General features: G+C 36.3%; 1 protein-coding gene across 3 annotated transcripts; it reads right to left on the reverse strand.

Moving 5' to 3' along the window:
- Window positions 1-387: 387 nt before the first annotated feature.
- Window positions 388-15,355, reverse strand: LOC149546006 (serine/threonine-protein kinase Nek2-like). Of its 3 annotated transcripts, none has more exons than XM_089790943.1 (15): window positions 14,797-15,355; window positions 12,118-12,242; window positions 11,898-11,964; window positions 11,436-11,501; window positions 10,774-10,820; window positions 10,632-10,677; window positions 10,439-10,519; window positions 10,316-10,358; window positions 10,133-10,182; window positions 6,619-6,700; window positions 6,469-6,518; window positions 4,370-4,443; window positions 3,467-3,518; window positions 2,714-3,340; window positions 388-2,631 (listed from the first exon to the last, which is right to left on the reverse strand). In XM_089790943.1, exons 2-15 carry the CDS (start codon window positions 12,213-12,215, stop codon window positions 1,432-1,434), a joined length of 2,583 nt encoding a protein of 860 aa, XP_089647069.1. In that variant the 5' UTR covers window positions 12,216-12,242; window positions 14,797-15,355; the 3' UTR covers window positions 388-1,431. The 3 variants fall into 3 exon arrangements, with proteins under 3 accessions (XP_089647069.1, XP_089647068.1, XP_089647071.1); XM_089790942.1 differs by lacking the exon at window positions 14,797-15,355 and adding an exon at window positions 13,695-13,713; XM_089790945.1 differs by lacking the exon at window positions 14,797-15,355 and adding an exon at window positions 12,900-13,358.
- Between the last annotated feature and the right edge of the window lie 7,782 nt (window positions 15,356-23,137).

The raw sequence follows: 23,137 nt of genomic DNA on the forward strand, positions 1-23,137 counted from the left end.
GACTCATACAACCCATACGTCCCATTCATTGAGCAAACCAACGACGAAAAACAACCTAACGCTCTTTAGCGCGATCACAAAAGCACATCAAGATTTAAACACCGCCCAATAATTGAACGTGTTGCTAAACATCCAAAAGAAAAATATTAAGAGGCAAAATATTAATCCCTACTTACAAAAACAATCATAAAAGCCTAGAAAGTAGTCAGAACATTAGAAAACTATTCCAAAAGTGGCATGCACTACCATTCTCCAGGGATAATTTTTTAACTCGGTTTCCTTCTCGATGGGGCCATTTTGTCACTTATTTTCATGTTTGTCATATTCATAGATTCTGCCGAAACATAACTCCCAATACAACACATGGCTTGTCTGCTAAAGATCACATGGACCAAAAAAAGAGACGGAACCCTTTGTCACTTCTTTTAATACACCTGCTTTGTCTTCCAATGTGATAGTCGTGGATTCCATTTTGTTTTACAGTGCATTCATATATCTGTAGCTCCCTTCAAGGAGGCTACGCCGGAAACCACTGCAAACTTCCATTTACATAAAATCTAATGCCCTGATCAATAATGTTACAAGCTCTTTTAAAAAGAGAGAATTACAATTAACTTTTGAAATGAGCTGGCCTATTACAATTAACTTTATCAATGTGCTGGCCTATTAAAATTTTGATTGGAATTAAACGATATAACAATGCACTTGCAGTCTGGTCTATTGCAAATTGACCACTGTTTCCAAAAGAATATGTTGCATTTTATTCCATTACACAGAATATGATACTGCGAGCCTGCATTCCCTTCCAAAAACCACACTGTATTATGGATATGGCACACAACTCAGGAATTCGACTTCAATTTTTTTGGCATCTTTGCTGCTCTTGTAGAAAAAAATGATATTGCAAATATATAACCATGCAGCTCAAGACAAAATTGTAAACCTGCTATATTATAAAACCCGTTGCAACCATACAAACTCAACAAGAGAATCATCCATAGGACTACCGTACCACCAACTCTCAATGCAGGGCTGTTGTGCCTCCTACCAACATTCCTCAAGGTGAACTAAAGCAATAACCAACTCGGATCACCTTGAAAAAAGAAGCGACTAGGTTACCCCCAAATTTTCTCAACAATTGGGTTGCTGCCATCAAGCAAACCCATAGTTAAAGTAAGAGGTCAGACCAACCATCAACCGGAAAGCATACAGCAACACCATCAGCGACTACCCAAAAATCAGATCCTATATGGACAAACAGACATCATCCATCTATCTGCAAAAGTATGCTATAGATGAGACAGTGTAAGTCAGATATAAAGAGGAAATGTTCCACTTGGAGCCAAATTGAGGGCCAAGTAATATTTACACATCAGAAAACTAGATACAAAACATTTATAAACAAGTGCCATGTTGAAATATCTATATTTCTCAACCCATGTAGTGATCATCACTCATTGCTCCTTTCAGGCTTTTTGTCAACCAAATAGCTGTTTCTCTTGGGGAGACTTTACCACGTCCAAAAGGCCTCAAAACTATGCCAAGTTCTTCTAGTCTCTTCTGTTGGAGTAATTGTGCACTAAGCTCTAGCAAGCCTTCAAGAGCTTCTGCTCTTTGTTGATATGATTTAAGATCTATTCCCCCTTTTACTCGTTTTTGAGAATAATCAGAATCTCTGCTGGAGGTTGAGGTTGTCTTAAGGTGCTGATCTGCAATATGATGGCCAGTAACAGTTGTCCCCATGGGAACTGACAGGACATCTAGATCATTATTGTCTGCATCTAAAAATGAATTCACATCTGTTCTTCCTTGCAGCAAGCTGCTCACAGTTCCTATCTCTGACTCAGCTTGATCTGTACCAACTCGAAAAGCACTGTGTCTAATTACATGAATAACATCATTGAAGGCTGGTTTCACGTGAACAGAAGCAGGAGCTTTTGCATTGATCTGGATTGTGCACTTCTCCTGTGTTCTATCACAGTTTGCATCATCCTTATCTGAACCCGAGCTTGATGAGGTGGACCTTTCTAGACGCAATCCATATGGGCTACTCTCTGCTCTCAAATGACAACTTTCTTCTCCAGGAATGTCTAAGCGAGTACCCTTAACACGCTGTTTTGCAGCGGGCAGCAAATTTTCAGAAGGGGCTATGGAGAACTCCGCAATTCGATCAAGTCTGGGTGCATTAACTGATACGTCAGGAGACTGCATAGCTCGAAGCCCTGAATAATTTTTTCTGTCAGAATACCACAAAGTGGCAGCTTTAGAAACATAAGGTGACTCAGTAGTTGCATCTTCTGGAGTAAGGTTTGATCTCTCAGTGAGTGCTTCAATTCTTCCAAATGAAGATGCTGATGAGCGTGAAGTTAAAGAAGATTTTCGTGGCCTAGGTGTTACAGATTCATTGTTAACAGCTTTTACTTTAGGTGTTCCATTCTGAGGACTGTTAGTAATGAATGTAGGCCGTGAAACTGATGGCTTTGTTGGTAGGGGCAGGGAGGCCCTACGACTAGAAATACCTGGAGTTGAACCTGGTACACAAGACGGACGTTGAGATTGTTTTGTGTGTGAATATTTAGCATCCAATTTTGATGTCAAGACAACTCGTGGTGAAGGTTCTCCATAGGGTAGCTGCCAAATTTATGGCTCAAGTTAACATTACAGGTAAGATAACAAAAGAAAATTGTAGAAATAATAAGAATTTGAAACTTACAGATTGCCTGCCTTGAGTAAGATGTGCCTTCTTTACAGAATCTCTTTTTACTCTGGGAGTGGGAAAAACTCGATCAGGGGTCCGAGGGCTTCCCACTCCAACAATCTCTTTTGCAAGTCGTTTTGTTGCATTTGCAGGAGAGCTTTTCTTATGAACCATGGGGTGCTTTACTTCTTTATTTCTATCTACAAGACTTTCCGGATTTTCTGCAAGAAAGCTATGGCCACAATGCCTATCCAATGGAACATCCTCTGAACACAAATTTGATTCCTCTGGTTCCTCCACAGCTGAATATTTATTTAAAAACACCTGCTTGGACGATTTTGGTAATTCCTTTCCTGTGTATGACCATGTACCTTCACTTCCAATGTTATGCGAAAGGCTATCCTGCAATGCACTATCTCTAGCATTCACATAATCACGAGGGGGCCTTACTGGACAAGTTAGATCACTATTACTGGAACCTTCTCTATCACAACTGCTGTTGCTTTCATCTATATTTTCCTGTTCAAGATGGTATCCACCACTCAAGACCCTATCTGGGGTCGGACAGTGAACAAGGCCAAAATGTGTCCTGCTTTTAGCAATGTAAGGCTGTAAATGAGGATGCCTCAACAATTCACTGGCCTGCAAGCAATCAAGCTATTCAGGAAAATATAAAATAGTAAAGGAAATATAAAATAGGATAGAGCCCAAAATATTAGAATCCACCAGGAACCATTTAAGGCAAAAATAACAAAATATAATACTTACACTAGGCCTTTGTTCTGGATTCTTCCTTAACATGCTTTTGATTAGACCTTTGCTGCAGCCCAATAATAATCAGATGAATTAGGATTCAATTAATACAACGGAATACTCTTAGAGAAGCATTCATCTTAGTGAAAGCAAGATAAAGGAAAAGGAATCCATGTTTTAAAAAATGAACACATTCCCAAAATAATATCTTGCTGGTGACTGCAGTGAACAGGATATAGATAATGTATTTTCGATACAACTGTCAGTCATAGCTACTATATGCTTCAGACATAAACGTGAGGAGAAACAGCTGCTAAAAAACTTGCAAATGAATAAAATTCTTGATTTATTGTAATACTAAAATATTAATATACTTAAAAGCCACCGTCTCCTTACAGCCAAAAACCACAGCCTTAACCAAATCTGATATAAAATAGCAGAGTAAAAGTGGAAATATAGAATTATGATAAGTAGAACTGGAAATATGAGAACAACAAAGGCAGTAAATTAATCACTATTAAAAAATTCATCAACAAGTAAACTCAAAGGCAATTAATATGTATTCCTTAAAAAAGGTCTTCAATCATTCACCTCTTCTTCAACAATCAGTAACCCAGACAAAAAAGTGCAATCAATATCACCTGCAGCGGCTCTAGCATTACTCGTACTACATATGATGCATGAACTTTGAATGAAATGTGAATCAAGAAACTCAAATGAAAAATATTCATGAAAATTGGCAGCTATTATTTTTTCATTAAAAGCGTCTTCATAGGCACACTAAAAAATTAGAAATTGCTATGTAAAAATAAACCAGAAGCCACAGTTGAGTATTTTATAAAATGCTTCCTTTTCAAACAAGAAATGATGAATAAAGCCAGAATCATTGATATTTGCTGCTCAGATAAAGTAACTCACAAGGCACTGGAATACATGCTTGGCAAGGGCCCTATTGTAGACTTGTTAATTTTGTTAATCAATCCTTGCATATCCTGCACACGAAAATCAAACTTCAATCTTCTATAAGAAATATGTGAACCATCCAAGGTAAAGTAATACCCACATCCCAATTGTTCATGGTTTTATTTGGTAGCACATGTTTTACAGCCTCCAAAAATATAGAGATATGTTTTTTGCGTACAGAGTTAAACATAAAACTAACCACTACATAATCATTTCATTAGAATATTTTATACATGACTGACAACAAACTGTAAAATGGATGGAAGGAAAATGGGAAGAAGAATAGAATGCCCAAAAAGGCTTTTCTAAACTTCTGTTAAATAAAGGTGCCAGTCTAAGAGTTCAAGTTATGTATTATTCAACAAGTAAATGAAGAAAAACTCAAAGGCGTGTAACATCCAGTACTGCAGTGCATCCCATAGGCATCAGAAGTAAACACAATATCAGAAAGACGAGCAGCCACTCTGAAATGTTTTGAATTGGCTGTGCTGGCTAGAAGCTCTTCTGAATTATTTCCCACCAAAATTACTCGTGGGTCGATTTCCAGAGCACAAAGCTGAGAAAACCATACATAAAAGATGATTTGTGATTTCCTCTTCTACACTGATGCACAAGAATTTCCATTGCAGATTCCATTAAAGTTTAATATCAAATTTAAAAGCTCGATATTCTTGGGAAACAACCACATCAAAGAAACAGCATTTCAGATGGGCCAAGTTAAATCATATTCTTCAGCATGGGAAGATTTATGAAGCTCTCACAAAAACTTATAACAGCTAAGCATGCTTAATGTTTCTTAAAGGCGTGCTTTAAATCTGATGCATATAAACTATGTAGGATACCTTAATGCCATCCACTTGGTTGTCATTAAATTAAACAGTTTCATTTGCAGGATCAGCCAAGTAAAACTGTAAAACAACTAAAGGAAACTGCATCATTCTCTCTATACTATAATAAGAAAGAGAGCATCCATCCCTGTAGACTGCACAGCTGAGAAGCATTTCCATCTACTCTTGGGCCTTGTCAGAAGACATTGACAGGATTGGTTCACAAAAATGAGTGAAGACAGCTTAACAAAGTAACACAAGTTGCAATCAAGGGAAATGCAAATACCTCTTTTGCTAGTTTAAGGCTATATATCAAACAGATTTTTTTGTTGCTATGTCTACTCATGAAATAAATTTTCATGACCAGATGCTGTAGAAATAAGGTTGTGCATCCATCTATATAGACTGCACAGTTGAGAAGCATTTCTATCTACTGTTGGGCCTCATTAGAACACATTGACAGGACTGGTTCACGATAATATGTGAAAACAGCTCAACCTTGTCAAAACAATTTGCAATAAAGGAAAATGCAAATATCTCTCTTTCTTGTTTGAGACAAGATAATCAGAATCTTTCTCTGCTATGTCTACTCATGATAATAATTTCATTAACAAGATGCTACAGAAATAAAGAATGTATCTTCCTACAAAATCTGCACAGCTGAGAAGCATCTCTATCTACTCTTCAGCCTCACTAGAAGACATTGACAGGATTGAATCAAAATAACAAGTGAAAAGAGCTCCTACTAAAATACAAAATACAGCACAAATTTTCTGGTTTCAAAAGCCATTTTTAACAAAATTCGGGTTAAGGTAAGATGGATTGCCAATATCTAATTCTAGTATTCTCTTAACAATACTGCAAAAAAAGGGGTTGCCAAGCTACTGGGAAGTTCCAGCATTTGATCATCATTTGTGTCACACAAGTTTCTCCCCATCATTCATGTTCCATAGCCAAGATATCACTAGAATCAGATGGACAGAAACTAGCAGAAAGTGGATTTCCAAATTCCTAAGCTGTTCATGTTAACAGCCATTATCTAAAGGTCATGCAAAATTTATCTTGAACAATGCAATTGATTCTTTTGTAAGGTTTTTAGCTACTCTAATCTCCTATTTTATGGTAGTCTTCTTCCATCATTCTCACATCTACTTAATCTCCGCAAATGATTAATCCAGCAGAGCACATACATGCAGACCAAGCAACTAAGTTAGTCCAAACACTTACAAATGCTTTGAATGCTGGTCTGTGAGCAGTCATTTCATACATGCAGCAACCTGCAGGGTATTAAAATAAAATAATTCAAGGCCCCATAACATGTTAAGATGTGATGCAACAATGTTCATTTAAATGATTCTGTTTAAAGGAATAATTTACCTAGTGACCAGATGTCAGATTTGAACCCATATGGGATATCTGCAAGAAGCTCAGGACACATATAATTTGGTGTTCCCACAACCTGCAACATGAAAACATCCAAAATCATATGAAGCAGATCTCAAATGTTGGAGTCACTCCTTTTATATTACTATTTAAACACCAAACAAGGGCCAACTTAATTTGTTTTATTTTAAATGCGCCACAATTATAAATGTTCAGCTCATCATGAAGATTGTTGATCAGTCCAAAACCTCTATAGCTTGGAGTGAAAGCATCTACATTATTGGTTATATTTTTCTAGTTTTCTGGAATCAAGAATTCAATACTGAGTTGAGAACTCTCTGGTAGAAGTGAATTTGATTTGGACAGCAGACAATTCCATGATTGACTACATGACACATTGTGCTGTGAGAATCTGTAACATGTCAATATGCAAAAGAAATGTCAGTTGCTGTACCCCAAGACCCCAGACCATGAAAAATAAGAATACACAAACCATTTCTTTGCATGGCAGTCAGAAAGAACTAAAATCTCTGGCCTGCCGAAGACTCAACTACAGTAGGCATTAAGTTTCCCACAGTCCATGAAATTAGTAGAAAGTATTTTTGGATGCAATTATGCATTTTTACATCAACATGTTCGATCACATCACCAATCCATCAGAACTCTCCTCTTCCTGATTACGGATCAGAAATTGTGAACTGAAATGTCAATGCAAAAATAGTCAAGGTCATCAGATATTCAAACATGCACTCAGCTCACAAGCATAACTTCTTTCACCAACAATCCTCTCAAACAGCTTCAGCTGGATGCCTTCCTAATGTAATTGTACTCAATATTTGACCATTACATATTTAGTATTTTCTTAAAAAATCACTTCAACTTTGTAGCCATCACACTAATGATTTGATTTGTTAAACTGTGCATGAATCCTCCCCCATAAAACACATCTAGCTAGCCTTGAAAGCAATGGAGCAGATAGAACGAACTTGACCCTTCACAAATATTTAATACAATCTTATTGTCTCAAGATTAAAAAAAGTAGGGTGTTTCAAGAACCTGCACTCTCAAATTGATTGAAATGATTTATGCAGCCAATGATGCCAGGTTTTAGTCCCAACAATTGGAATTACGACATGGCAGTTTTAGCTAAAATTTTCACTTGCAAAAATACTTGAGAGTATATATCTATCATGCAATTCAAAATCAAACTGCAGAATCTATTCAGACTTGAAAGTACATGTGTGACATCTTTTGCTTGGATTTGTGTCTACCTGGACTTCGAAAAACCCTAACAAATAAAGACTACCTAAATATTATTATTACTCCAGATTGTGTTTGAACTTTGAATGGTGTCAGATGGCAGACTTGTCGTCAATATGAAAATTTCTCCAAGAACTGTTCTAGACACTGATATTGGTAAACAAATCTCAGTATGATGCACACAGAAGCTCATGTGAATTAACCAACAACTTTTTCATAGCTTTGGATAATACAATCATAGAGGACACAGACTGATTGTTTCAGGAGGAGAAAACAAAAATTCCCACTGCTCTTGAAAGTAGGGGGGATAACAAGAAATCTTTAACAGAACAATTGTTGAAAAAATATCATAAAATTTATCTAAACTCTAAGCATAACTACAAATAACACAAGTTGAGTTGACACCTGTAAGATGGAATGATTACATCTAAAGAGACCAACATCATATTCTACTTTATAATTTCATTTGAAAGAAAAAAAATCTATATCTTAAAAAGCATAAGAATTAGACACTTTCATCCTTGGCTCCATGTCATGTCCCTGTTTTAAGATAGAATTTTAATAATAATTAACTAAATAATGATAATAAAACCATATTAAAATTAAATTAATATTAATATATAAAAAATGAGAAATAATAATTAAATATATTTAATCTATTATCAATAAAATAAAATTTAGTATAATATTTAAAACAATTAAATAATAATAAAATTACAGTGAAAGAAAAAAGAAAATATTGTAGAAAGTAGGATATCTTTCTAAATAGGATTTAAAAATAATTGATAATAAACACAAAATAAATAAGTAAATAAATAATATAAATTAACTAAATCGAATGAAAAGTCAAGAGATATGCATTAAAGAGATGTGACTCCTTCAAATTAAGATATAAAGGGGAGAATAATTTATTTTAGAGGAAGGAAGAAGAGGAGAAGATAAGAGTTAAAGAACAAATAATGGAAGAAAATAAGGAAGTGACTTTTCAAAAGGTATCAATGATAGTGAAAGGATGTGACTCTTTGAAATGGTAATAATAATGATTGGTTGACTCTTCAAAAATGCCATAATTATAGTGTGACTTTTTGAAAGGATTGTGATTATGAAGGATCATGACTTTTCAAAAGGATTGTGATTATGAAAAGTTGTGACCTTTGAAAAGAATATAGATGACAAATAATATATTGAAGGAGATGGATTTAAGTGATCCTATTCAAGGGAAATGTAAAGGATTTGATATCAAACTCACGTAGATGTTAATGGATATGCCCTTCCAAGAAGATGACTAACTAATCAAGGGTCGTTTTGCAGAACACAAAGGGTCCTCCCAGAAGATTGTGAAGCCTGACTTGAATAAAAGTTTCAAGGAATAAGGCAAAGTAATCGAGGACCATTCTCCAGGACATGGGGGATCCTCAAAGAGAGTAAGGAAGCCCGATTTGAAGAAATCCTTAAGGGTTATGTATAAACAAGTTAATATCTAATATTAATTTGTATATTTATATTTAATAATTCTTACTAGAATATATTTTTAGGTTAATCTCATTGAAAAATAACTTGAAAGGAGAGATATTGCACTCCATCATCAAAAAAAGAACTAAAAAAATAACTTCAACACAATTTCCTGATAGTGATAATATATATCTTTCCATTTTTCCAAATATATATTTAATAATTCTTACTAGAATATATTTTTAGGTTAATCTCATTGAGAAATAACTTGCAAGGAGAGATTGCACCCCATCATCAAAAAAAGAACTAAAAAAATAACTTCAACACAATTTCCTGATAGTGATAATATATATCTAAATAAATAACCTCAACACAATTTCCTGATAGTGATAATATATATCTTTCCATTTTTTCAAATATGCATAGTTAACAAACACACTGCTATATCCCTTCAGTTCAGCATCAAAAGAAATTATTAGGAAATAGCTCCACTAAAGCTTATTCTCATGTGTCATCCATCTTTTCAAATTCATGTTAATAAAGATTGTATTTTGTTCCCTGTTACCAAAACAAATCAAGCAGATGTATCAATCATCTTTCCAGCTCATCATGTTTAGCTTGTGGCATGGTCTTATCAAAAACTGTAGGCAAATTTAAATGGCTTGGTTTAATGTGGGTACTTTTATAATATATCCATTTACGTTGGCACCTTGTTAAAATACAGGTTCTTCTGTCTTAAGCACTTGGGAAAAATATGTAAATCAGACAGCCTTAAAATTAAAGTTTTGAAACTCACAGAAGAAGTAAGGTCATCTGGGTTCAACCTCTTAGCTAGTCCAAAGTCTCCTGCAGATTCATTATACCAATAACAATTGTGAATATTCTTGACTCACACAGCACACCAAGCACCTTCATCTGTACTGAAGTGTCAAAAGAGCTAACATCTTGTACAGCCTATTCCAACGAAATCAGAACATACCAAGACGGACATCCTGATCCTTTGTCAAAAAAATATTTGAGCACTGCAAGGAAAACGGCACATTGAAATGAGTAATAGTACAATCCCTTATTAACAAATATTAATAAATAATCAATAACTAACCTTCAAATCTCTATGAAGGATATGATTTGAGTGCAAATAGTCCACTGCAAGAAGAAGCTGTACAAGCCATTTACAGAGTTTCTGCCAGGAAAAATGAAGCAGATTTATAAATGTGCTCAGAGATCAGAAAGACAAATTACATTTGGATAAGCTGATCTAGAAGTAACTTGGCTTTCACGGGATTACTACTGACTTCTTCAGGAAAATATACTCCATTTGCCTTTTTCATTATCTCAGCCCTGCATTAAAAACTCCATTTTTAATCAGGCATTTAAATAGGAGATAATGCTAAATACATGACAGATTAAACTCTTTCACGGGCAGGATATACTTACATATCCCCGCCTTCACAGTAACCTAGCACAATACATACATAGCAGCCCTGCAAAGGAAAAAATCAAGAAAACTATTATAAACTTTTCATTATAATAAACTCTAAACAAGTTATCGTTAAAAAGTTACCATAATCTAATTCAACCATAAGCTGCTACTTCCGAAACCATTATATGGTAATATTGGAATTCACTGAACCAAGAACGCTGCCACCTATTTACTAGCTCATTAAAATAGGGGATTTGTTCCCTTTGCATTTTTGTCACATGAGAATGATGAAAACATCAAGTTGCTAATGAAATCAAAGTGTCGTATAACACAGACCCAAAAATAGCAGTAGATAGCACCTCTTTAAATTAGGATAGAATGCATGTAAATCAGAACTACAGAGCAAAACCAATTTAAAAAGATACTATAATTTCCCATTCCAATATACCATGATAGTTATAACTGAAAGAAGCTTTTCTCATATGAATGTTTCTAACAACGAATACTCTCAATAACTAAGTTCAATGACTTAAAAAAATGATCAACTAAGTCCATATGATTATAAAACATTATCCAAAGCTTCAGTATACACAATAAAATCCACCAGCAAACAAGTATTTGATCTGAACATGTTATTGTATATTTATACCGTCACATAAGTTGAAACAAAACAAACCTTCTCTACCCAAGACTCCTTGTACTCCACAATGTAAGGATGATTGACTTTGGAGATGAGAGCCATCTGAATAACCAATTATGCAGACCACAAGTCAGAATGACAAAAAACCAAGTGCAAAGCAAGGCAAGCCGTGAATTTGGCAACAGTGAAAGATCACAAAAACATCACAAGATTTCATAAATTGCCATTATTAAAGGCTACTATCACATCCCTTCATAGCCAACAACATTTTCCATTCACTTGTAGCTCTGTTTACTTTCAAAGTACAGACTATGCAATAAAAGCTCGGATGAAAACCCACAAGCACCGACACAAGCTATAGGTGTTTTATTTAATTTAAAATGGATGTAGTGGGTCTGGAGGTCTGGAAAGACTGTCTAACAGGCACATTAAGAAACTACTATGCTGATTTTTGTTTTTTTAGATAACTTATAAACATAAGAATAAAGAAGTTTATACCTCTTGGTGTGCTGACCGTCTACACCTATCTGTTTGGCGGGCAAGACGAATTTTCTTCAATACATACCTGCAAAATGCACAATCATAATTCTCTTTAACATAAATGTAAACATGTTTATTCTGTAGCCAGAGTGAGATCATATGTTGACACAACCTTAAAAATTATATTTATTGTTACAGAAAAAATGTGAATTCAAAGAATAGCAAAAATCATGCTCACTTCTTCCTTTCAAGCTTATGAAGCACAAGAATTGCAGAGCCAAAGGCTCCTTTGCCAATTTGTTCCATAACCTCATAACTGTCCATTTTGGAATCCATAAGAAGCCAATTCCTAAGCTCCTGTAACTGTCAACACACAACAGATTCACAAGGGACTGGTTTAGTACGAACAAAATTTTAAATAATCAATGACTGAAATCAGAAACACATTGGACTACTTTTCTAAAAGTCTCAGTTGTTCAAACTTTATATTATGACAGGCATAGTCAGGGCTGCTGTTTCTACCTGTTTTACGTTTTTACTATGGCATGCCCTCTCCTAGAAAGGGACCATGTAAAAGCGTCAATGCAAAAAGGTTGCTAATTTAGAACTAGACGAAACAGATTTTGGTGTGAAATGCATGATTTTGAGCTAAGAAGGTTCATTTATAATTTGAAGATTGTTAGGTTTAAAAGATTTAGAACTGGTATGGGTAGAGAATGGACAGGAGATTTGGTCTTAGTTTTACTCTGCAGTTGGTCCTATGGAATTGACACAACGGAGCTACAGGATCAATATTTCCCTAAAAAAGATGTCTCACATGTATAAGATTTAAGCTGCTGTTAAAGGGATGCTGAAGACTTCCTCACCATCTTAGGGGCTTTCATATGTATGCTGTATTTTGCAATATTTTTCTAAACTCGAAGCTTTGGAAGGGGAAAAAATAATTGATTATAAACGATCTATTTGCATGTAGTTTCTTTCATTAAAACAAAAATCTTCAACCACCCTTAAATATCTTACTGAAAAAGAGTATTAACATCGATGACCGGCTTAATGAAAACTCGTAATTTTTCTCAGTGGCTAGACCACTTCCACAGCACCATATCCTTATCGGAAGACTAAGTTCAAGTTTCCCTGTTGAAGATCATCAGCAGGTAATGACCTTGAAATTGCGCCTAGTCGCACAAGGAACCACCCTAGCCCTGAGAAGCCCCACAGCGTCACCTCTACATACCGAGTAAGAAGTTTGTCCTACCCAATCGGGCATTTGATAACATTTCTCTACAGAAGAGGTGTGTACAGTGATTCACCTGAAGAAATATTTCTTATACACAACCACAACTAGCTTCTGCCAGCGGCAACTCCAAAAAAATTAATAGTCTATTGCCACAAAATGGAATTCGCTGCTTCAGAAATAACCCATAGTGAAAAGCGGGTCCGTCGATTTAATGAATAGTCAAAATCCTTGTTTCGAAGTTACAAGCCGAAAAACGGCCAAGGCCCGCTATAAACCCCGACTATGGTGTAAAGCACGACTTTAGGAAAAGGACAACTTTGGCACATTTTCACACGTCAATGAGGACCAAACCTGATTTCAAAATCATCTATACCAAAACGTAGAATAATCCAAAAAAGCGAAGCCTATGTCTGAAAATTGAAAGTTGAGCACGCCAATGAATTTTATCACAGATCTTCTTTTTCAAATTTCTATCTGATGTTTTGAAACAGTGTATAGCTTCACCTGACGGTATGACATATAAACAAATACCGTACGACAAAACTAGCAGACCACTATATACAGAACGATATGTACACCTGTTAGCAACTCTAATGGATTCTTGTTCAGGGGTTTCGCACGGTTCAACTTCATTGAGACCATCAGGATATCTTGATTTATGCCCTTGCCCTTCAGAGAGCCATTAAAAGCACTACACAGCCAAAAATGTTTGAATGCAGCATTAAAATGAATTTCTGAAACGATATTTAAAGAATCGATGATAGCAAGCCATGAAAGAGACCTCAAAATTAAGCTAAATACTACCAAACCCCCCAAAGTTGACAAATTTTCCACAGTTAAGACTATTTGACAGAAAGTGAGCCTTTGCCTTTGAATTCAAGCAATCCCGCGATTGAACCTTCATTTGTGCACATCAAATGCTTAAAGCATCGGCTACTCTACAACAAAAATTTACCTTCGTTTGAAATTTACTACCCTGTCGACAGATACTTTTTCCTACAGTATAAACCTTCAATCCAAAGCTATTTTCTATCAACAATCCGATGTTTGAAATGCTACGTTAGCGAATATTTATAGACAGCGGCATTTTCACATTGAAAGCAAAATCCTCGTTAGTCGTTACAACTTACAGCCCAAACAAAATAAATTTTCATTTTTCTGAAATTTACTATAACCCGACATATACTTCTTTCTAACTTAAGACCAAAGCATTTCTTTATCAATTATCCTAACCCTCAAACGCTACATTCGCGGACACTCAAAAATAGAATCGTTATCCCAATTAAAAATGCATATTCAAGAAAATATAACAAAAATTCAAAAATTTGCATATTCTGAAATGTACTATATTCCCGACAGATACATTTTCCAACTTAAAAACCTACAATCCGAAGCTTGAAATGCTACATTCACGGGCTTTATCTCCTAACCTGAATACCTTCAATCGGAAGCTTCAAATGCTACATTCACGGATATTCAAAAACAACGGCATTGTCACATTAAAAATCAAATCTAAGAAAGACACTACAAAATTCCCTGCTAGAATTTCGGCAACCATCACCTATATTTTCAACCATATAAACCTGCATTTCATTTCTCCAAATACGCTCAGCAGAAGCTCAAACTTTCCAAAAACAAAAGCAGCCTCAAAATGTGCAACATTTCTCACAAAATCTTCACCTGCTCAAGACGCCGTCGATTCCGCAGGGTCCCGTCTACCGATTACGACCAGAAATTGCCGCCGTCATTTAGAAAACTGCAGACAATTCCACTACAATCCATAGAAAATCTCATATCCTTTCCGATAGAACATTTGCCCCAAAAAATCCCCATCTCATCGCAAAAAACCTCCGTCATCCGACGATTCCTCAACTTCCCCTTCTCATCACCGGGAAAACCGCTGTCATCCCAGAATTTCAGAGATTTTCGCTACATTTCAACACTTTGAGCCACAAAACAAAACAGAACAAAAATCTGATACTTTCCCTGTATATGAAAGCGACAGAATCCCGCTCCTACTGCCGCCATAGCCACAGAGAGACACAGAAGACGAACTTTATCTTGACAGACATTATATTATTTTAATTCTGCCAATACCCATTTTATACGTTTTATGCAAAAATGAAAAGACAGATCTGTCTTGGCAGAAGTTTCTTATTCATGTAAAGTAAAAGACAAAGCAAATCAAAAGCAAAAGAATGAACAGCGATGGCGCCCGTGTTAAAAGATAAAAGAGAAACACCGCCGGACAGAAGAAGAAACTAATATTTTAATCCCGTTATAGGAATTTTAAATTTGAACTAATATTTTAATCTTGTTAATAGTTTAACATTGTAGTGGAACTTTGAGACCTGATTGTTTAATTCTACACGCGGAAATTTGACCCTACACGACGCCGGCAATCTCGCCGGGCTTGTTATAGCGGTCGCTCATATTTTATTCCGTACACTGCGGGGCCTGTGCGTTTAAATCCTTTTCAGGGGAAAGTCTGCTGTACAAACCCTGTTTCTCTACGTTGTGGGGCTATGGTTAAAATAAAGGTCTCTTTTTTCCCTCTTCTTATTTCAAAACTATAGGTAGGGGTGGGCCCTTTTGGTTATGCATAGATTTGAAATTAGCATAATATACTTTATTAATCTATATGTACTGGAATAGAGTCTCTCTTTTTTTTTAATACGGTGTCCAGGTTTACTAAGAGTTGGGGAATTTTGCACCATTGACATATACTATTATTGGTACAAAAATGATATATAGACATCATGCTTTCGAGACAACTAATATCTTGTTGACAAGATAGATCTTTCCAGTCTATTAGGATCCATTTGGTTGCTGGATTACAATTTGAGAGTTGGCATTTGGGATTCTAGAATCTGAAATACAGATTACTATTTTGGGAATTTGATTTGGACTGTTTGGTTTACCAAGGATTCATAATCGGAATATCTGTTTGGTTGCACTCTGGAATTAGACCAAAATTGAAAACCTAAATCTTATTTTTTGAAGCAGACTGATAGGATTACCGAGCTCATCATTTGAAGCTCCAAGTATATAATCCAGATCTATTTAGCCACAGTCTCGACATTGAGTATCTTGGCAGCTGGTCGTATCAGGGGCCACAAATTCATCTCTGAACTCTTCTAAGATGTGGAGAAAGTTGTTAATTTCTACAAACCAAATCACAGGGGCCTTTTTTTCAAAATTTGCTAGACAATGTTTGTTATGCAAAAACCCTCTTTCAATTATCGAGTGCAGTGCAGGAAATAATAAATTGAAAAAAAATAACTTCATAGAATTCACAATTTTTTGCAACATGATTTTCTATGGTAAAATGTTGATATGTAGGACATGGCTCAGGTTCGACCCTCCCAACCGATTGTAGGCTGTGAATCTTTAGAAAATTCACCAAACACAAAACAAAGCAGTAAGACTCAAGTAAAGGGATCAAATTGCGACAAAAATGTGGATTGTGTAGAAGAAGAACATGGTCGACCAATCTTTGATTATTTGGTAATATGGAGGCATGGTAATTGCAGAGAAGCGAATGATATTCATTCAAATGTCTTGGACTTCAATTTTGCTAAAAAATTGTTACGAAAATGAAGCGGATGATATTCGTAAATTCATTTAACCACCCAGTTGAATGTCAAAGACAAATCAATTTCACTTTTATTTGGAATGTTCATTTTGGAAAAATGGGATTTAAAATGGGAATCTCAAATAACAAGTATTTTGGAGGAATACGGAATCCTTGTTTTGGGGGTCAAATAGGGATACCGAATCCACATTTGCCCAAATTCCAATTCCTGTTTAGCACGGTGTCCAGGTTTACTAAGAGTTGGGGAATTTTGCACCATTGACATATACTATTATTGGTACAAAAATGATATATAGACATCATTCTTTCGAGACAACTAATATCTTGTTGACAAGATAGATCTTTCGAGTCTATTAGGGTCCGTTTGGTTGCTGGATTACAATTTGAGAGTTGGCATTTGGAATCTTGAATTTGGGATTCTAGAACCTGAAATACAGATTAATGTTTTGGGAATTTGATTTGGACTGTTTGGTTTACCAAGGATTCATAATCAGAATATTTGTTTGGTTGCACTCTGGAATTAGACCAAAATTGAAAACCTAAATCTATATTTTTTTAAGCAGACTAATAGGATTACTGAGCTCATCATTTGAAGCTCCAAGTATATAATCCAGATCTATTTAGCCACAATCTCGACATTGAGTATCTTGGTGGCTAGTCGTATCAGGGGCCACAAATTCATCTCTGAACCCTTCTAAGATGTGGAGAAAGTCATCAATTTCTACAAACCAAATCACAGGGGCCTTTTTTTCAAAATTTGCTAGACAATGTTTGTTATGCAAAAACCCTCTTTCAATTATCGACTGCAGGAAATAATAAATTGAAAAAAAATAACTTCATAGAATTCACAATTTTTTGCAACACGATTTTCTATGGTAAAATGTTGATATGTAGGACATGGCTCAAGTTCGACCCTCCCAACCGATTGCAGGCTGTGAATCTTTAGAAAATTCACCAAACACAAAACAAAGCAGTAAGACTCGGGTAAGGTTATAGTTGTTCCTCTTTCCACCCTATTCCTTTTGGTATCTTCCCTCTCTTTCTATGGCTTCCCAAACCTAATCCTCAAGACCAAGTTGACTCATATCAACTTGTTCTAAACTAGGTCGACTAAGTCCCTAGAGGTTTTACGGCTCGGGGCCTAAAAGGCCTTGGGGATTTAATTCATTTTCTTATGCTCTCTCGTTGGCTTGTGTTGTTTTCTCATCCGAAAAAACTTATATATAAGGAGACTTGAGGCTTCATTTTCATAACACATGATCATATGCTCAAGTGCTTGCTCTTAAATCCAATTTTTTGTCTTTTGTATTCAAGGAATTCAAGCATTCAAGCAAGGAGATTTCTATCTACCATTAAGAGATCCTTTGTGATCATTTTCTCTTCAAGATCTAGCTTATTGTTGGTCATCTCGAGAGGAGATCTACATTGAAGAATTCATCATCTTCTTCATTGATGCACTTTTATATCCATGGCACCAGGATGGGGTTATGGTAGATCTGTTGAAAAGTGTGGAGATACCCTACATTCCTAGTTCAAGATCTACAATGCATTTACATACAAAAGGTCACAAATAAGGGTTTCAAGTGTAAGAATCTGGTATAGCTATGATACCATGAAGAATTTGCCTTAGAGCAAAATAACGCCAAGATCAAGGATCACAAGACTAGCACAATATGGACCAAATAATGTATGATCATAACAATATGAGAATGAATAACTGATTATCTTTGGATATCAGATTATTCAATAATTGATAATTGATAATTGATTGATTTTCAAGTACACTAGAGTGTCTGTATCTAGAATGCTTCTAGAATGTCTAGGAGTTAGCAATATTGTAAGAATTTGCCTAAGGGCAAAATTCACCCAGGAAACTCAAACACAAGCACAACTATAGACCAGAAGAGAGAGTATGATCAGAATGACGATATATTCATTCAATATGCAATGTCCAAGTACACTAGGAGTGCCTGTATATAAAGGCCTCTGAGATACATCTAGAATGCCTCGTAATCAGCTACATGATATGTCATATAACTAGGCACATGTCCACCAAATATGGGTTATCCTCCATTAAGCACGAACGTATGTGCGATGATGAAAGGATAAGCCTACAAGGGTGTGACATGCAAATCAGTGTTGTAGACACCATGTGCTAAAATAGAGTTGCGTACTCCTGTGTTGTCAACATGACAACTCAAAAAGGTGCGCAAACTCCTAAGTGTCTCACAAAATAAAATAATAAAATAATGCATTAACCTAAGTAAACTTAAGTAAGTGTAAATAGTAAATACTTATTTACACCAACAAAGTGCAACTTAGGGGAATGCCCTTAAGCTTACGAAAACTAGGATGAAGATGCATAATGGGTCTCGGCTACTAGGCCATGTTAGGTACCCACATACATAATGAAATGCAATTTCTCATAAAGCAAGGAAAGAGGGAAAACCTCGTGGGAAAAACCCTCCCTCAAAAAGAGAGATAAATAGGGATGCATGGATGGATGGATGGAGTAATCAAGACCCCCCCCATTACAACATACATCTAGTATATGTACATAAGTAAAGAATGAGAAGAAGTAGAACCTCATAAGAGGAAAAAGTCCCCCCGCCCCCTCCCCCCCCCCCACATAAGAAAGAAGAGGAAGAGAGACAAGGTAGTCCCCCCCCCCAAATGAAGAATGCATGTCAATGAAAGCCGCTCCAAGGAAGAAGCTAGTCCAAGAATGCAAAATGACATTCCTCCCCTTAGGAAGAAACAAAGGCAAAGGTACAATCTTAGAGATGTATGTTGGCCCTGAAACCTGCTCAAGTATCTCCATACTGATGCTGATGTTCACCCCTTCCAACTGTGCTGAAAAGAACGAATCCAAATCTAGCAAGGATGTATGTTGAACCTATTCCAATGAACCATCTGTCTCCTCGATTGACAAAGAGACCTCCTCCAATTGTTGTACATAAGGATCCACAAACACTCCAATCTGTGAAGATTGATCATTTAGAGAATGGACATGAGGGTCAGAGTGAGCCCTCGCAACAATTATAGAAGGATCATCGTCATCAATGAGAGGATGTAAGTCCTCAAGACTATCTCCCAAGTCAACTAAAGCTAGAGTTGGAAGACGAGATGTACCATGTTGTGCTAGACCTTTCACTGTGGCAATATAAGCACGTGGACTAGACTAATGATGTGACCTCTCACTGCAACTATCAATAGAACCCCACATGTTTGAATCTGTTGAAGCACTACTACTAGTGTCACTATCAGTTTCCACTATGTATGAAGTGCGGAGAGGATTAAAGGATAAGTTGGGTGAACTTTCCTCAAAGTGTGCATCCTTCTCCACAAAGATCTAATGAGTCTCTGGATCCATAAGTCTGTAAGCCTTCACATTGTCTTCATATCCGATGAAGGTGTTGGTGCCTTGCAACCCTTGGAAGATAGGTTTGCCCATGACGGACAACCAAAGACTCTAAGGTGACTCACAACTAGTTTTCTGCCGCACCATGCCTCGAAAGGAGTTCTCCCATCTAAGGCATTATGAGGAGACCTATTAAGTATGTGAGTAGCACTACTAGTGGCTTCAATTTATAATGTAGGATCAAGAGACTTGGCTTTGATCATGCAACTTGCCATGGTTTTGAGAGTCCTAATCCTCATAGCTACAGCATCTGTCTTATGCGGACTGAATGCTGGTGAATTCTGAAGATCAATCCACTCAATTCTGCAAAAGTCCTTAAGTCTTCTGTCTACATATATGTTCTCATTGTCCACCCTTAGTACCTTGATGGCTTTCCTTGATTTGTGTTCAACATGAGTCTCAAAGGCTTGAAGCTTATGAACTACTTCACTCTTATGATGAAGGAAATAGACCCAAGTGAACCTTGAAAAGTCATCAACAAATGTGAGGATGTAGCAACCTTGGTTGATTGAAGTCACTACAAAGGGTCTTGCTAAAACCATGTGAACCAACTAAAGAACAACTAGAGCTCTAGAAGACTTCCTTTTATCATACTTCTCCTTGAGATTCATATCCACTGAACATGATGAACATTCTCCCTTAGAAAAGTTGATGTTAGGTAGACCTTTGACCATATGTTTTGAGCAAAGTTGCTGAAGAGAGCAGAAGTGAAGGTGACCAAACTGCTCATGCCATAAGTTGATGTGTAAAGTAGAGTGAGTCAACAAGGCTTGTGAAGGAGACTTAGGCACAAAGTGGGAGAAGGAATAAAGCCTCTTTTCATCATTGACTTTCCTTGTTGCAACCAATGAATCATCTCTAAGATTGCGCACCATCATTGAATCTGGAAGGAACTCAACTTTGTGACCATCTCGAAGGCGAGTGATTTGGTAAATTGATAAGAGATTGGAACTAAGATTTGGAACATAGAGAACATCTTTGAATTCCCCATTTTCCATTTCCACATGTCCTTTCCCTTCAACTTCCATTTAGTATCATCTCCCATGAAGATGTGTGGTAATTTTGACTGCTTCAATGAAGAAAAGTCTCCCTTTGAAGAACCCATATGGTAAGAGTCACCTAAGTCAAGTATCCATTCCGAAGAAGAACTTGTGTTTGCCATAAGTGTTTTCCCTTTACCCTTTGAAGAGGTTGGAGTTGAATCCTTGGAAGTATCTAGCACTTAAATCTTGTTCTTCCTGAGTAGGTTTTCTAACTCATCAATTCTTTTAGTTTTGCAATGATGCTTGTCATGATTTGGCTTTTTTCAGTATGCACAAAATAGTTTGTCCTTCTTTTCATTACTTCCCTTCTTGTTGGAAGAAGAACCACCTTGTTGTGAGGAGGATTGTTGTGTCTCAGACTATGTTTTCTACTTCTTCTTCTTGTTGCTTTTCCCTCCTTGACTTGATTGGTGCTCATCACTAGCCACCAAGACTTTGGTCTTTGATGACTTGAGAAGTCCTAAATCCATCAAGTGAGATTGTTCAACAATCAACATCTCTGCAAATGCATCAAATGAAGGCTTCTGGTAAGCAAATCCCATGGTCAACCTATGAGTATTAAAACTCAAAACAAAGGAAGTGTATTCTGAAGGTAGCCTCTTCAAGATGTAATGAATCAACTTTTCATCCTTCATGGGATTCCCAATAGCTTTAAGAAGTGCCCTATACTCATTGGCTTTGTTGATGTAATCTTGAATTGTGTCAAAGTTTTTCGGATCCAAGAGAAGTAGATCATCCTCCATTTGAAATCCCTTTTCTTCATCCACCTTAACATACAATGATTTAAGTTTATCCCAAGCTACTTTGGATTTTGTACAATTGGCAATGTGAAAGAAGAGATATGTATGAACACAATTCCTAATAGCTCCTAAAGACTATTGGTCTTGTCTTTGCCATTCAATGAGTTCTTTAGAATTAGTAGGTTTGGTAATTGTACCATCAACATAAAGACTATATCATTTTTTCATTAATCTACTCCATGAAATATCTTTCCATGTAGAATAGTTGCATGAAGTTAGAGGAGGAAATTTAAAACCCATGATGCAGAAAATGAAAAGAGCACAAAAGAGAGACACAAGAACATAGTACACACCCCCCCTTTTCACTCAATCAAGAGACCCCCCCAAAAAAGATGTTTTTGGCACTTTATAAGTAGTGTGTGTACAATGGGCCACTTGTCAAAATGAACAAAGTGGACTTTCTAATTTTTCTTTTACAACTACCTTATGAGGCCCAAATCTGTCACTAAGCACTATAGCTCAGATGTACAACAATTCTTAAAAGTAATAAAAGCTTTACAATGCAGAAAAAGGCCTAATTCTGAAAGTGAGATTTTGGTCCACAGAACCCTAGAATCTGACTTTAGATCTGGAAAGTAGACAAAAAAATACACACTTTCAAAAAAAAGGGAACCTAAAAAAGTGACCAGATGTGCCCGTACAGAGCGTTTGAAGTTGCAAAATATAGGATCATGCAGGTATAGTCACCAAAAAATGCAATTTTTGCAAAATCCTTGCACCAAAACTAGAAAAGAACACCACCATTAGAAAATTTAAGAAATTCTACCCAATTTCAAAAAAATTGCACCTTAATTGGAGTCTGGATGTCCAAGTTATGGGCTTGCAAAGTTAGGCTGCCAAATCGAAAAGCAATCTAGAGAGGGGTCTAGCAAGAAATCTGCGAGCTTAAATTTGACAGTCAAATGGCTATTGCAACAATTAAAAAAGGCCTAGGAATGACAGTCTAATGACCATCAATTTTCACACAGTGTATTTCTGACATCAGCAAAAAAAATTGTTACCCTAGTGACATAGTTGGTTGACTCAGCGTCTGTATTGTACGGATGTGACACGTGTCAGTACAGATGGCTGATGTGGTAGTCGAGTTGGCAGTATGGAGTGACGTGTCAACCTACGTGGCAAAAATGTATGGATTCCACATGTTTGATGTGGTAGTTTTAGG

The sequence above is a fragment of the Cupressus sempervirens genome, chromosome 7 (genome assembly GCF_028749045.1).
Source record: "Cupressus sempervirens isolate cs-2001-9-10 chromosome 7, ASM2874904v1, whole genome shotgun sequence".
NCBI lineage: Eukaryota > Viridiplantae > Streptophyta > Pinopsida > Cupressales > Cupressaceae > Cupressus > Cupressus sempervirens.

What these genes read in the sequence shown, in the direction of transcription:
- LOC149546006 (XM_089790943.1), bottom strand. Translation starts at nt 12,215, where the DNA reads ATGGATTCCAAAATGGACAGTTATGAGGTTATGGAACAAATTGGCAAA. An exon ending in GAGTATATTTTCCTGAAGAA is followed by an intron (nt 10,520 to 10,631) that starts GTCAGTAGTAAT and finishes TTTTCCTGGCAG; the next exon opens with AAACTCTGTAAATGGCTTGT. An exon ending in CAGATGACCTTACTTCTTCT is followed by an intron (nt 6,701 to 10,132) that starts GTGAGTTTCAAA and finishes TTCATGTTGCAG; the next exon opens with GTTGTGGGAACACCAAATTA.